This window comes from Argiope bruennichi, chromosome 10 (genome assembly GCF_947563725.1).
Source record: "Argiope bruennichi chromosome 10, qqArgBrue1.1, whole genome shotgun sequence".
In the NCBI taxonomy this organism is placed as follows: domain Eukaryota; kingdom Metazoa; phylum Arthropoda; class Arachnida; order Araneae; family Araneidae; genus Argiope; species Argiope bruennichi.
In genome coordinates, this window is record NC_079160.1 from 19,690,032 (window position 1) to 19,705,801 (window position 15,770).

The 15,770-nt window shown below is 29.9% G+C and overlaps 1 protein-coding gene across 1 annotated transcript in view; it reads left to right on the forward strand.

Moving 5' to 3' along the window:
* The first annotated feature begins 449 nt into the window (after positions 1-449).
* Positions 450-15,770, forward strand: part of LOC129987818 (uncharacterized) — a 122,498-nt gene continuing 107,177 nt past the window's right edge. The window contains exon 1 of the mRNA XM_056095759.1: positions 450-950. Coding sequence (XP_055951734.1) covers positions 792-950 — 159 coding nt within the window. The 5' untranslated portion in view covers positions 450-791. The remainder of the gene's footprint in view (positions 951-15,770) is intronic.

The following is a 15,770-nucleotide window of genomic DNA, read 5'->3' on the forward strand; positions in this document are numbered from 1 at the left end:
AAAGACTAATTCGTAAACACTTGTTTATTCCCTAAATTTTAAAATACATCAGCAGAGAAGTGCTAATTTCATTTGTCGAATTAAATAGTGTTTTTCGTCAAAGTAAGAAGCACTTTCCTCACTAAGAAGCACTGTTCACTGCTTCTGAATCGAAATTAAATTTGCCTTAAAGATATCAGAATTGCTAAACAACCCAAGCATCGTAATAAATAAATAATCCAGAAGTTTATTATAGTTTTGATATGCGTTAAGGCTGAACATAAGATTGCTAGTTCTTTTCATTAGTCTTAGTTTGTTTGTGCCTGCTAATTTAAGTTTCGTTTTAAGCGATAACGATACCGAAATATATCGATATATTTAACTAGCAGACTACTGTACTGTAGCGCCCTCTATGTAGTGACGCAACTCATTGGTTGCTGTGGAAAGTTTACAATCTTGAGATATACACAGTTCCTACTCGCCTTGAGTACGTAGAAAGACGAAGGAGTACTTCTCGAGAATGTGTGGGTTGTGGTGACTAATGTTTATTCGAAGGGACATGCTGCTAAAGCGATAAATATGTGTTGCATTTGCGGATAAAACGAATCTGATGAAGGATAAAGAATGCTGTCCTCTTATGAAAGTAGATGACTTTAATTTAAAAGAAGTTAATATCCCTTATAGTGATTTCTGTCTTGTATTATTTTCACCTGAGAATGGGATTTAAAGTTCTTATATCATCAGTATTAGTTAAAGTTAGATCTCAAGTTTCTTTTCTATAACACATCAGGTAATTTTACTTGTGGATCAGCATGGTCGTAAAGGATAGTTTACGCACTGACCTTGTAACATCACATTTAAAAAGTGACAAGAAACATCGGTTAAAACAAAGATTTGATGTCCAGAGAAAGTTGGGTCAAGGAACGTATGGCAAAGTGCAGCTTGCTGTCAATCGGGAGACAGGACAAGAAGTGAGTACATTTTTATGAATTTTTTCCCCTGTGTATATGCAAGTTTCAGTTTCGATTTACAAATGTTTTCTTTCAAAACTGTTCATGCAGCTAGTAACAAAAATCTTTATATCATCTGTGCTTATAATTGAAACCAATATCTGTTTTTAAACTTTTTATTGGCAAATAAACGATTTTGATTACTGTTGATTCCTTCAGAAATTTGCCATTATTTTATTCACATAAAAAACTTTAAAAATTAGTGAGTGTTCTATCTTTAAAGGTAACCTTAATTCCTGGTTGCTGTATTTTATTTATTTATTTTTAAGAATTGGAATTTCTGGTAGTGATTTTAATCATGAAGCCAGCATCATTTGAATAAATGGGCTATACAAACTAAAAATCTTTTATGTTGAAAATATTTAAATTTTTTGAAAATTGAGTACAACATAAAAAGTTAATGTGAATGATAGTTTGAAAAATAAAATTTTTATTTCATACAATGTAAATAAAATATTTTCTGAAAAATTAGAACTGAATAACTATAAATTAAGTTCATTTATCATGTTTCTTGTAATAGTACTTAATATTCATAATTTAACAGTTTTAATATAAATATGATTTTATGAAATATGGCCTACAGAATTTTAAGAAATATAATTTCTTCTAATGGAACTTCTAAAATAGTTTCTATGGAAAAAAGTAATTATATATGATTTTGTATGAATAAGATAAAAATAAATATGAAAAAAGAATTTTCTAATTTGAATAAATTTTTGTGAAGATGAATGATAAGTTTATGAAGAGATTTAAAATTATATGAGAATTAAATATTTTTAGAATAATTATTTATGTATAGAATGAATTATTTATATTATAATGAATTTAATTTGACTTATTCATTTAAATCATGAAGAATATGCCTTTATTAGAATTTTTTTTTAACTTAATAGTTTGAATTTTGGCATTTGCAAAAAACACAGATATACATTTGATAGAATTGCACTGTCAAAATATATTTCATTCTGCAGAGTAGTTTACCCTTTTTGTTAAATGGGTTATTTTTAAAAAATTGCCTTTTTGACTTACCATTTACTTTATATAATTATGATTATAAAGAAATTGAAAAACAGATCTGTGATCCTTCAATTTGATACAAGTTATTAAATTACAGGTTATTCAATTTGATACAGGTTATTAAAAACAGCTTGATTTAGAAGCCATAAGTATTGTTAATGACCTATCATATTTTTTGATTGATTCTTAAATATAAAAACTGAATATTGTTATGGGTATACTTTATTATTCTACAGTATAGAAATTATATAATTGAATTTTGAGTATCATACAAAAATTCATCATGTATGTGAAATATTCATGTATTATCAATGTGTATTTCTTAACAATATAAATTATCATATATAATGAATGCCCTGGCAAATATTAAAAATATGTAGATAGAATGATATGTAAAAAATATCTAAAATGTAAATTTTTCAGATTTTAAATTATTTATAGAATAATAATGTAGTTATTCTCACTTATAAATGAGTATCTCTTGTGAATATATTGTATAATTTTTTAAAAAATATTGTATTAAATAAAAACTAAAAATTCATCCTATTTTTTATTATTATGCATATAGGCTGTTTTCTTGCAATCTAATGATCATACCGGTCACGGGGTATCTTCCTGAAAGTTGATAATTCAGGACCAGAAAGAATTATAGTGTCAATTTATAGAAAAACTGCATTAATAAATGCATTTAATATAAGAATTTTTAACTCTAAATTTTGAAAGAAACATATTGTATGGGTTTTCTGTGAAATACTGTTGAGATAATATATCAAAACTATTTTACAAAAGAGTTAAAAAGAAAAACTGCTACCTAACTTTACTTTATTTCACTGAACTAAAGTTGGATTAAATTTGGAGAAATGTTAAAATAAGACTATTATTGATGATAACTTTTTATTTATAATAATGATAAAATATTAACATAAAATGAGATGTCTTAGTTACAGTACAGATATAATTACTAAGTTTTATGTATGGATTTATTCAAATTATTTAATCTGTTATCTGTTTTTATGCATGCATTTATCAAAAAAATATTATAAATTGCTCTGAAAAAAAATTCAAAATTGTATTGTGAATTATTTTAAAAATCCAGGACAGTTTCATAAATTAAGATTCCTAATTAATTGTATTGATTGACAAAACAAATTTTCATTGAAAAGTTGGACACCAAAATAAAAATTGATAGTAATAATGTAGCATGTTACAAGTTATACTTGTCTGGAAGTTTTAGTAGCTAAATATTTTATAATTTACTGTTATTAAAAACATCAATTGATATGTAGAACATTTTGTACTAATCCTGGTAACTGCTTACACTGTAACAGCCATTACTAACAAGGTGGTATGATTCTATACCACTTATGAGTAATAGTTGTGGAAACCCAGATATTAAAATTTTAATACAGATATCTTGTATCTCTACTACTAACAATGTCTGTGGTGGTATTCTACATGCCAGTTTGTATGATTTAGAGTTACCAAATTTAATACAAATATGTCTTGAAGAGTGGAAATGTGTGTCTGGAACATTTTTTTTTTTTCAAAATTTTGATTAAATTAAAATTAAGTAGGATTTTAGGTTTTTTTATTTTTATTTTTTCCCTTTCATTTTTCAAAAATATTATTGCAAAAAAATAATTTTAACACCAATTTAAAATTTGGGTAATTTTTTTTATTGACATAATTATCTTATCTTAATTTTGGTCTTTTTTGCATATAAAATTACTCTTTTATTAACTAATCTTCACTTTAAAAAATAGATTTCATTGTTGCAGAAAATTGTTTGAAATTTTCTGCAACATTTTTTTTTTTTTTTTTTTTTTTTTAAATATTTAGTTGCTTGATTTTCCTCTGTTACTGAAAACTAAAAAACAGTTCTTATAATCTCTACAGGTTACATGAAAAATAAAAAAAATGTGTCCTTATTCATTAATAAATTACATCCTTAAAAGAACTCATTGTTACTCATGAAAGAGACACCTTTTTGGTTAAAATTGAGGAGCATTGTAATTATTTTTTTAAATCTATAAATTAAAGACAAGTTAAACGCTAAATAGACGAACAATCCCCCTTCCCCCCCCCTTAAAGAAAACATTAGTAGCAAATCATTTTTTAAAATGAAAATGTTAAAACGCACTCAAAACAAGTAGAAATTTCTGTAAAATTTCTTAGATAAACATAAAGAAAAAAAATTGTTTGCCTTTCTGTAACGTTATCTTAAACGGAAAATGGCGAATAAAGCCGGTTCTCCTATTAACAAAGAAATCACGTGTAATCACACCAGTGCACAGGTATACAAAAATCATATTGACAATACAGTTCCAGATTTATGCATCGCATTATGCATATGATAAGGTTGATACCTAAGCCACATAGTATTATTCCTTTTAAAGTAATTTTTATACGTAACATGCAGATACCGTATAAATAAAGTCTATCACAATGACTGATTATTTGATATTTATTATCTAAATGTATTCATAATTCTTTCTATAAATGTGTTGTTTTTCAATTCATATTGTTTTTCTTTCTAGCATTTGCAATTTTCTACATAATAATGTTTTTTAATACAACTTTTGCAGTCGGTTATGTCATGTTCAATGTTCTCAAAATATAAAAAAGAAAAATAATATTCATAATTTAAATATTTTGTTTTTAGTGATTGCAGTGCGATATATATTATTATTATTTGAAGTAGTTGTATTTAAGCAGAGGAAAAAAGAAATTGGTAGGTTTAAGGTAGCGGCTAATACATAAGTTCTGAAATTACTGAGACGGAATAATAAATACAAACAATAACTCACAACAACAAATAATATTGATTCGTTCTTTTAGAGAAACGCAGATAATTTTCATAAGCAGTTTCTGAAGTAAATCTGGGCCATATCTATCTGTTTCTGCTCTTCTCCGTACTGCGTTTTAAAATTCCCCTGTGCTATTTAGGTCTTCGTTAGGGAGAAACATTAAAAATAAAGAAATGGTTCTGTCTTCTAAGGTTTCGTTTTAGGTGTGAAAACCTGTCGCTGTTCTAACGGATTTTTATTCACGTCAAATCACGGACATTTGAAACGGCATATCAAATTTTGGATATGAATAAAATTATTAACATTTGTGTAAAGAGTTTTGTGAAGTTTTGATATCTTTCTTAAACTTTTTTTTTTTCCCTTCGTTCTTCGGTTGCGAGAATCTGGCCACGGTCACTGTCCAAGAACTCGGCATTGCATGCATTCGGTTTTAGATTTGAATCTGTGTCTCACTATTGATTGTCATTTTCATGGGCAATATCATATGGGGGGGGGACTTGAAAATATGTGGTTTTTTTCCGAAATTAGGTGTCATTTAATTCATCCTATGATGAATAAATCATTGATTTTATTCATCTTTCCCGAATTTTTTTTAATATCGAACAGTGGAGTCAGTTCGGCGACATGCGTCATATTCCCTACACATGTTAATTTTAGGAATCTATTTCTCAATTTTGCAGGAATGTATGGGGCGCGATATCACTACAAAGTATGAGGTAGCATATAGTTAAATGATATACTTTATAACATTTTTCTTAAGATTATGATGTTTCATAAAGGGACTCCATTATTAACATAGGGTTTACAGCTCTCCTTATAAAGATAGTACAAGTCTCCAATGATTTTGTTGTTTAAACTATTCATTCACGTTCGCTTTACGCCCCAGCAGTGCAGTATTTCAGTCCACACCATTCCAATTTTTCACCCATCCATAGAGGCTCTATTCCCTTTGCTGCCACCTTCTATTTCCACGCTTGCATCTAGTGAGTGCCTTTTTTGAAGGCATGATAGAAATAAACCGAGAAGAAATTAGGAGTTGACTGTCCATTCTTCCGTTCAGCGTCATGCCAATTTAGGCCGGTTTTCTGCTTTGATGCTCGATTTTGGATTATTTCCACCTCATTGGTGAAGGACATGGAGTGATCTTGAATGTCCGGCTTTTGAGTTTAGCCTCCAAACCTTAAGGTTAGATTTCGATGCCCCTAAAGATCCGCGATATACATTAAATTTTTTGAAAGTTCATTGTTTTACTAGTGGTGTGAAATTTTCAAGAGGTAGATATCGTCCTCTTCATCTGTTCATAGTTTAAAATGAAGAGGAAAGGTCCCAAAAATGATGGCTGGCTTTTTTTGGGAACGGCCTTTTGCTTAAAAAGGCGGATCGTTTATACAATTAAAGAAAATGAGTTATATACAAAAGTTGAAGTGGAATAAATACTGATGGAATATTCGTGAGTTTTGTGCTTAAAATGTAGTCTTTTTTTTTTTTTTTTTTTTCCCTCCTGCGTTCAGAATTATAATAGCTATTCCAAAAAAAAAAAAAAAAATTATTCGCTTTTAAAAGGGAAATGTTATCTAACAAATAAAATCAGGAGGTACAAAACTGCTTCCTTGCCTTCAATTATTATTTTCGATTCAAAAATATGATATTTTTAGCATTAATATTATTTTGTTGTGTTCTTGATGGTCTTACAGTTGTATAAAATGTGAAATAAACTTTTAAAGTAGAACTCGCTCGTTTATGTGAAAGCAGGCTTTTTTTAATTATTTTTTTCACGTTTCTGAATTGCTATTTATGTGATGGCCTTTAATATTGGTCACATCTATTTTGAAGTTGATTTATTTTTTATGTATTATCAATCCAAGCTACCGAAAGTATTCTCAAAATTTATAATTCGCACCTCAGCAAAAATTTGAGGCTTAGTTGGCATCGTATTTCTACTAATACTCATACCATAATCTAATGGCAAAGCAAAGAGATGGCAAATGTCCTGGACGTCATAGTTTTATGTATCTTCTATATAAAATTTAAAGTAAAATTCTATTTTGACCTGGGTATTAGGGGTTAGAAAGTATTTATTCTCGGATCTACGTAGTAATTCAGTAAAACATATGTTAAAAATGATAAATTAGATATGGTGAATGCAAATTTTTTTTTAGAATTTCGTTTTTTTTTTTTTTTTTTTTTTTTTTACTACTGCCATAGACTCTACAGCCATGTAGAGTCTATGTCTTTTGTAGCCATAGACTACATGTCTTTTGTAGCCATAGACTCTACATTAAAAAATGGATTTTTGACCAAATTTTTTAAAAAAATCTTTTTTTATTTTTTTTATTCTGTATTTTTAAGCACTAAAGAGGGTCCCCGACTCTACATTAAAAAATGGATTTTTGACCAAATTTTTTTAAAAAATCTTTTTTTATTTTTTTTTATTCTGTATTTTTAAGCACTAAAGAGCCCCCCCCCCCCTCATATTAAACCCTTAGAATTTAGTTTCTGAACTTAGCCATCCAGTAACTTACAATGAATTTTACATTTGCATATTTTGCGTTTGAATAATATATTTATATTTTCAAATGCTCTTTTTTCAAATTTTGGCTAATTAGTGTTATAAAAAAATTTCATAAATTAAAACCCAATACATATAGATATATATTTTAAATTTAACATAATAATTTCTCAATATGTTCTATAGTCAAGAGTGAGATATCTGTTCTTTTAACGCTTCATAATGCGAAGAAAATTGAAAATTCATGTTATTTATCTGCCAAACCTCCAATATTTTAAGACTAGATAGGAGTACGGTTTATTTTGTTGCCTGGAATTAGGTAATTTATTTCTTAAATTGCCTTCACGATTAAACAAATCATTTGTTAAACGTCTGAAATAGAATGTTTTTACTTTCTCCATACCCCACCCCCATAAAAAAGTTCTTCTTCTTAATTTAAAAATATTTTGTTGCTTTTATTTGATGTGTTTATTTCACTGATGTTTTTTTAATTTATTGTATGCTTAGAATTTAAAAAATATAATCATTTTATAACATTTTTTCAAAAAATTAATTCCGAGGTAATTACATATCTTAACACTTCCAACGCTATCGACGAGAGATCTCGACTTTCAGATACTTCCAATGACAGGTTTTTTGGGCTAAATTTGTCTCTTATGCCAGTTTAGATAGGTTAAACTTTCTAATACATATCTAAAGAATACTTTTACCTTTCTCATTCATTTTTTTGTGTCAAAAATGTCAGCAGCCTGAAAAATTGATATTTGAATTGATATCACGTCAGTAGCGTTGAAAGTGTTAACAGAATTAAATTTTCTATATAAATAATATTAACTTAAATATATTTTTATTTTTTATTATTGATAACTATTTGCAATAAATTAGCGCTCAAAACAAAGTTTCATGAAACTTGCTTCTTCACATGAAACATGCCTTTATCGCTTTAATGTAAAACAGTTGTCGTGTGAGACAGTTAGCACATAATGTGTTAATACTCTTTTGTTCCAAATCTTTTTTTTAAAAGACTATACTACAGTCATTACGTCATGATGAACAGATTGATTCGTTCTGAGTAAACAGCGCCTAATTTCCGAGTCAAACAAAACACTAATTTTGCGAGAAGGAATTCGAATTGAAGTAGCTGCATCACCAGGTAATTCTGTGAACTTGAAAATTATTGTTCTTGACTCATTGTCAGTGACTCAGATTCGCGTGAGAATATTTTTAACACCAGAAAAACACCTCTCCTCTGAAATGTGTTGCATTATTGTGTTCCAGAACGAGAAAGAGTTTTGTGCGGCGCTTGTGGCATCGTCTCACTTGAGAGAATGAATGCTAGAAGAGGGGGAGGTGGAGATGCGAACGAAAGCAAGAAAAAGAAAGTTTCAGATGTTTTTTTACCCCATTTTTTTGGAATCCAGCTTGGAAAGGAATCAGAGGACGCCGAGATGTGTCGTCCCGATCCAGAAATAAACGCAACTCTCGAAACGTTTTAACTGCGACCGAAGGCGCTTTTGCCGTCTGCGGATTGAATATCCTGCACAATAAATGTCGCCGCCTTTGAACACCTTTAAACTATCCGCTCGAAGATTTATTTCATTAAGTTTCCCTTTTGTTAGTTGAAATTCCGAAGTTCTCTCTGCTCTAGCTTTTATAGTTGTTATTGTTATACAAGTATTTCCTTAGAAAAAAAGTTTAATCTGGATGCTTCTGGATTCTGTTCTTTACATGTATCTTAGAACGCTGAATTTAGTGTCATTGTGTTGTGTTTTCAATGGCGTAAAAGTTAAGATTCGCCTCATTGAGCTAAACATGTGATGAAAAACGACTTTAATAGAAAGTAGAGAAATGAACAGTAAAATTTAACTTAAAACAAGTATAAGACTGTGTAAAATTAGACTGTAAGACTGTGTATATTTTTTAAAGAAGTTGACTTAAAAACAATAGTCTAAATTTAAAATTTTAGAAAAATGCAGTAAAATATGACACTATAAAAACTCTAAATGCCATTATACCTTTATCGTTTGATCGAGAAAGTGTCATTGTAGTTTTGTGAAGTAGTTTTTGGGTAGTCGAAGGGCCGTTGTAACCTAATGATGAAGCGTCGACTTCGAAGGGTTCCAGTTTCGAAAACCCATTATGGAAGTTTTAACTAAAGTAGTTATGTCAATGTGTGACACTGGACTTAGAAGTTGCACCCATTACGACTAAAGAATGTTAAACACTAGCATATAATTGGTCAGATATAAGCAGTTCTATTATTCTAATTTGTCGTCAGCACAATTCAGCGATAATCTCTTAAGAAATCTACGAGTGGCAAGAGTGATTTTGTTGGCTCCTAAATTCTGCGACCACTTTTTCAATGTGTACAGAAATAAAATTAAACTGATATAGAGTAGAAGTTTTTGCACGGTGCAGACTTGGCATCAAAAGAGCTTCTGTAACGTTACTTAGTTGTCAGAAATAATTTTTGCGAGCGCTACATCTGGTAGACTTTAATTTATCGTACAGTCGTTTCACGGCAGACTTGTTCAGAATATATTTTTCTTCACAGTGAATTCCAGTGTCGCCTAACTACGAATCTGGATGGATTCCAGAACGACAGCGGGTTCTAGCGACGGTAGGACCATCGGCTGTCATTTGCGTTCACTGACATGCTAGGACATAAAATATCTTGAGGAAAGGAATAGAGAAGCGATATACTCTTAGTGTCATAAACCTTCACTTCTGCAGACGCAGTACTAACAATGATATAAACATTGAAAAGCTCGGCAGATTTATTTTATTCTCTTGATACATAAATTATACAGAACGGAAGGACTGTAACCATCAAAAAATTCAAACTTGAAAATGAATAAATAAATAATGTATTCACACTGAACGGTTCATTGCACCGGTTTTATACAAAAAAATTTAATAAACATCCGATATCATAACGGTAGAAATCTTTTTCTAACTCAAGGTTTGATATATAATCCGTTTTATCTGCAAATGGATGTGAAACCAAATACTCGACCGAAGTGGCGAAAATGCTTCATTTTGTCCTTGCTTTGCAAGGCTTAAACTCGGTTGTGAAAAGAATCCGTGGTTCAATTTTTTTTTTTTTTTCGCGGTCATATCTTTTATTATTATTATTATTATTATTATTTTGTGTGTGTGTGTGTGTGTGTGTGTGTGTGTGTGTGTGTGTGTGTGTGTGTGTGTGTGTGTGTGTGTGTGTGTGTGTGTGTGTGTGTGTGTGTGTGTGTGTGTGTGTGTGTGTGTGTGTGTGTGTGTGTGTGTGTGTGGTTTTAAAATCCATTATCTGACCATGCATCTAATATATAATGACTTGAGAAAAAGAATACTACAATTCTGTAGTTCTAAATAACTTTTTTACTATCTCTTTACGAATGCACAAAGAAGAGTTTTTCATTGTCTTGCATCTGGGAATTGGTTTATGATGATCTTATTCCTACATTTTATTTCTATAACCACTACATTATGTATATTTAAAAAAAAGATTATTTTTACATCAGAAATACAAATCTATATCAGAAATGGCAGACGCTGTTTATCCTCTATAAACTTGAATGCACAATAAGTAATGAAAATACTGTTTCAACGTTCGAGATATGATATCATTTAATACAATCGAATCAAATTGTTTATATATTTGAAAATTAATGTATTAAAAAAAAAGATTGGATGATATTTCTTAAATGCAATCCTAAGTCATGTCCAACAGTGAGGTTAATCTAAGAAGCTAAAGGTATCCCTTTTTATTTAAAATTGCCGCATGTGAACTTATCGCGTAAGTGTGCACAGTCTATTTAAATAATGAAGACAAACAACTAAGCATAAGGAGAAATAAATTGTACTAATCGTTCTTTCAAGTATATGATTATTTCCAGGATGAAATTTTAAGAGGGATTTTATAAAATATTTATATTTTTAAATTTTTGCATATAATTAATTAAAAAACACCTATAAAAGAAAAAAAAATCAATTGAAAACGAAAAGTAATTTAAAAATCCGAAGGATTTTTTTTTATAAAAAAATTATTTTATAGAAAAAAAAGCAAAAATCTTCAGATACTTTGTTCAAAATATAGCAAATAATACGTTATTTAGATCTTATATTAATACATAATTTGTATTTCGATCCAATCTTTAAGTACTAGGCTAACAAATAATACGAAACTGATAAATAACTGAAATTTTCCTTTTCTTTTCTCATTATAAAACATAAAATCATCTGGAAAATCTTTTTAACTGAACAAATTCCTTGTTCTTTAATTCCGGAACTGCTGAACATACTGAGAAATTTCAAAAGAAGTAAAATATATGAATTAGATTTTAATTTATGAGCTTTTTCGTAAAGAAGTTTACCAAAAGGATTTTGAGAAACAGTCCTGACCTCAAAATTATTGAGAACTTATGGCACCGTTTGAAAACTCTTATACATATGAAGCGTCCATCAAATAAAAGAGAATTAATTGAGATTATAATTGTTTCTTGGCATAATGCAATAACGAAAGAAGACCGTAAAATATTCGTCAGCTCAATGAAACATCAGTGTGAAGCTGTAATAAAAAATAAAGGCTACCCTACTGACAACTCACTGCACTCATTAACATCTAATGTATCACGATAAGTATTGCCGCTCAACTTTTTTTATATTGGAAATATTTGAATTTTGCTTTTTGTATTGAAATCAGCATTCAATTCTCTTTAAAACGATATGTAAGAGTTTGTATTTCGTGAAACGTTACTTTTTCTATAAGCATACAAAGTTAGAAAACATAACAATTTTCAAAAGTGTCCACAATTTTGGCCACCACTGTCATTGCGCTTCATTTCCAGTAGCTTGTAATATAGATTCAAATCGAAATGTTAATAAACCACTGCGACTTGTCAACTTAAACTTACTCTCATACTCTCTAATAAAGGTTTGTATCCTTGAAAATGCCTTCCATATCATTGGCATACAATAATTATGAATGATCAAACTTTGGCTTGAATTGAGCATTTTTATTAAATTCGTCGTATGATCCTTGATGAATGTTTTTTTTTTGGGGGGGGGGGACTATTAATCCCTGTCACGCGGTTAAAAATATTCAAAAATCGAATTTTGGTTTTAGGCAACTTTCTCCCCAAACGACTGAAACAAAAATTTGCCCCAAAACTGCATTTGTAGTCACAAAATCTCTTACTGAATTTGATACATTTAAATCATTTTGTTTTTGTATTATCGCATTTACATGCTTCTGAAAGTATAGACCAACTGATGGTCTACCTCTGGTTGGATCTGGCTCAAAATATAATATATGTCTTCACTATTGATGTTAAATCTGTGTATAGAATTTTATCTATCTAGTTTTCTTCGCGTTGTAGTTATCGTATTATTGTAAAGATACATACTGGTTTCCACCCGTCTATATCGAAGTGTTTTTGAGTTATAAATATCACAGACAGACAGACAAACATTGCCCAAAAATGTCTTTTTCGATCTCAGGGAGTCTAAAATGTGTAGATTTGTCAAATCTCGAGTTCAAATTTTTTGACGATTACGGTAAATTCTCTTTGTACTTCTTATATGAGAAAGTAAAAAATTAATAACTTATAATGCAAAAAATGAAAGCTATGGTTATCTTTTTCTACATCAGCACTATTAAAGCCGAGCATATGTCTGTTTTTCTTTTTGATGCCGGTATTTAAAAACCTTCTATATTTAAATAACTTATTTGAAAAAATAAAATCAGACGATAAAGGGAACATCCCATTAATAAGAACTGGCTTCCAATTAATGGTGTGCCGTCATCATTATGCAAAAAGAGAGAGAGAGAGAGAAGGGAGGGGAAGAACTGTATGTAGACAAAGGGTTAATCATCTGATGGACAACGTTGGAAGTTCAAGGTTTGACCGAAAAGATGCTGCTCTTGTGTTCTTTTTTTTTTTTCCCTCCCCTTTTTCGTTTCTTTCTTTGTCACTTTTTCCCATCCTGCTATCAGCTTTTTGAACTTTCAATCACCGCTGTGTCACCTGAAAAAAAGGAGTACGCGTGCCGACGATTTTGAGGTCACGTCTTGAGGATTCATCAACCCCACCCCCCATCCCCGTGCTCTCGAGAGGGATATCACGTGCCCTTGCTTTATCTTTTCGGTTCTGGAGAGGTCTCTTGTGCGCCCAAAGTCGTTTTCACTTCCTTCTTCTCACTCTTAACAGCCCCTTTCCTTTCTGTTTTACGACGTTATCAATGCGAAAAAGGAGGATAAAATGTGTGCAAATTGTAGAAAGAGCGTGAGCCATAAAAAGTGTTTGTAACTTCTAGTTTATATCAAGAACACGGCTACAAGCAAAGAATTGACATGCGCCTGATTCATGACGGGAACCACATGAGATTCTTTTCAAGTGCAAGTTTTTTTCTTGCCTCTATTTTCTTTAAGGAAAAACATTTATAATAATGTCAGTAGTTTTGTAGTTAAGTATTCAGCGTTTTGTCATCCTTTTCTTAAATTTTTCTTGGTTCGATAGTTTGAGGTATAGAAAGAAAATCCTAAGCACAATTTTGAAATCAGTGTAGTTATTTTTATTATCATATAAAGAGCTATTAATTTTGACGGATTCATCGGACCGTAGAGGATGCTGATCGAATAATGGCTCATTGACTTGTTGAATTTATGTGATTATTCAAATTTTTAAAATACCTTGTTTCTAGATCCAGTAATGGATTTTAAAATCTTGTAAATGCCACTCTAAATGTATTTAAATACTCTGGGAATTTTGTTCAGAGGGTGTTTGCTTGTAAAAACTGCCACTAACAATGTTTTGAATGGAATGCATTTAAAATGAATAATGAGGTGAATGCATGCAAAATTTTATTTTTAAGAATGGAAATAAAATGCAGATTTTACTACAGAAATAAGTTATGATTAGAATTTAAAAAATTGCATTGAAGTGTTAAGTTTCAAACTCGCAGCTCTTACACACACACACTCGTAGTGGTTTATATTGTATTATTCTACATTAAGTTTTAGACGCTTTATTGTATTATTTTATATTAAGTTTTACTCATTATTTTGTATTATTCTACATTAAGTTTTACATGCTTTATTATATTATTCTATATTAATTTTTACTCATTATATTGTATTATTCTACATTAAGTTTCACACACCCATTGGTTTTTGTATTATTCTACATTAAATTTTACTCTCTCTCTCTCACACACTCACTCACACACACGCACACGCACGCAGTGGTTTATATTGTATTATTCTACATTAAATTTTACACGCTTTATTTTATTATTCTATATTAAGTTTTACTCGTTATATTGTATTATTCTACATTAAATTTTACACGCTTTATTTTATTATTCTATATTAAGTTTTACTCGTTATATTGTATTATTCTACATTAAGTTTCACTCAACCATTGGTTTTTGTATTATTCTGCATTAATTTTCACTCTCCTCTCTCTCTCTCTCTCTCTCTCTCTCTCTCTCTCTCTCTCTCTCTCTCTCTCTCTCTCTCTCTCTCTCTCTCTCTCTCTCTCTCTCTCTCACACACACACACACACACACACACACACACACACACACATTGGTTTATATTGTATTATTCTACAGTGGAGTATCCTAATAATCCACACTTAGCATTTCATTCTTCATGGGAGCATTATTTCCCTTTTAGTGGCATATTCGTGCCTACGTGTTCTGTATCTGAAATCATTGCGAGGATAATATTAAGCATGTGTTTATCACCGTTTTTAGTATCTTTTCTCTTTTCTTAACGAATACGGTGTTCGATCTCTTTCTAGGATTGTTGACCTAAATGCCTTTTAGTTTTTTAATAATTAATTGCTGACAACAAACATTGACAAACAAGAAGGTTTGTTAATTTCAGTATAAAGCATTTTCATCTATTTTAAGTCATTTCTAGTCTTCCTAATATTTCATAATCTTTTATTGGAACGCCATTGTCTTAAATTCGTTCTTTTATCGTAACATAAAAAAACAAGGTACTTTTTATTTCTTTTAGTTGAAGAAAACAGAAGAGAAACCACTAAAATTTATAATAGCGATTTTATTAATCTTTTTAAGACTGAATTTTTATGTATAAGAAACATTGATGGATTTACTGCCGTCGTTTTAGCTTCTTATTCTTTTAAATTTCTGATATTGACTCCTGATTTTATTCTGTCATTTTAACCCTTTGGATGCACATTTATTTACAAAATTTTTGCATAGAGAACAAATTAAATTTGTAAAGAAGTAAATATTATGCAAAATTCCATTTTGTTTACATTATATAATATATATTCCCATAAGATGATATAACTTAAGGCATTTGGTATTACAATAAATTAAGACAAATGCATGACGATCTGATACGTCAAATGTATCCAGAGGGTTAACTTACATGCTTCTTGAACAGTGTAAATGCTCATGATATTCTTCTTGATT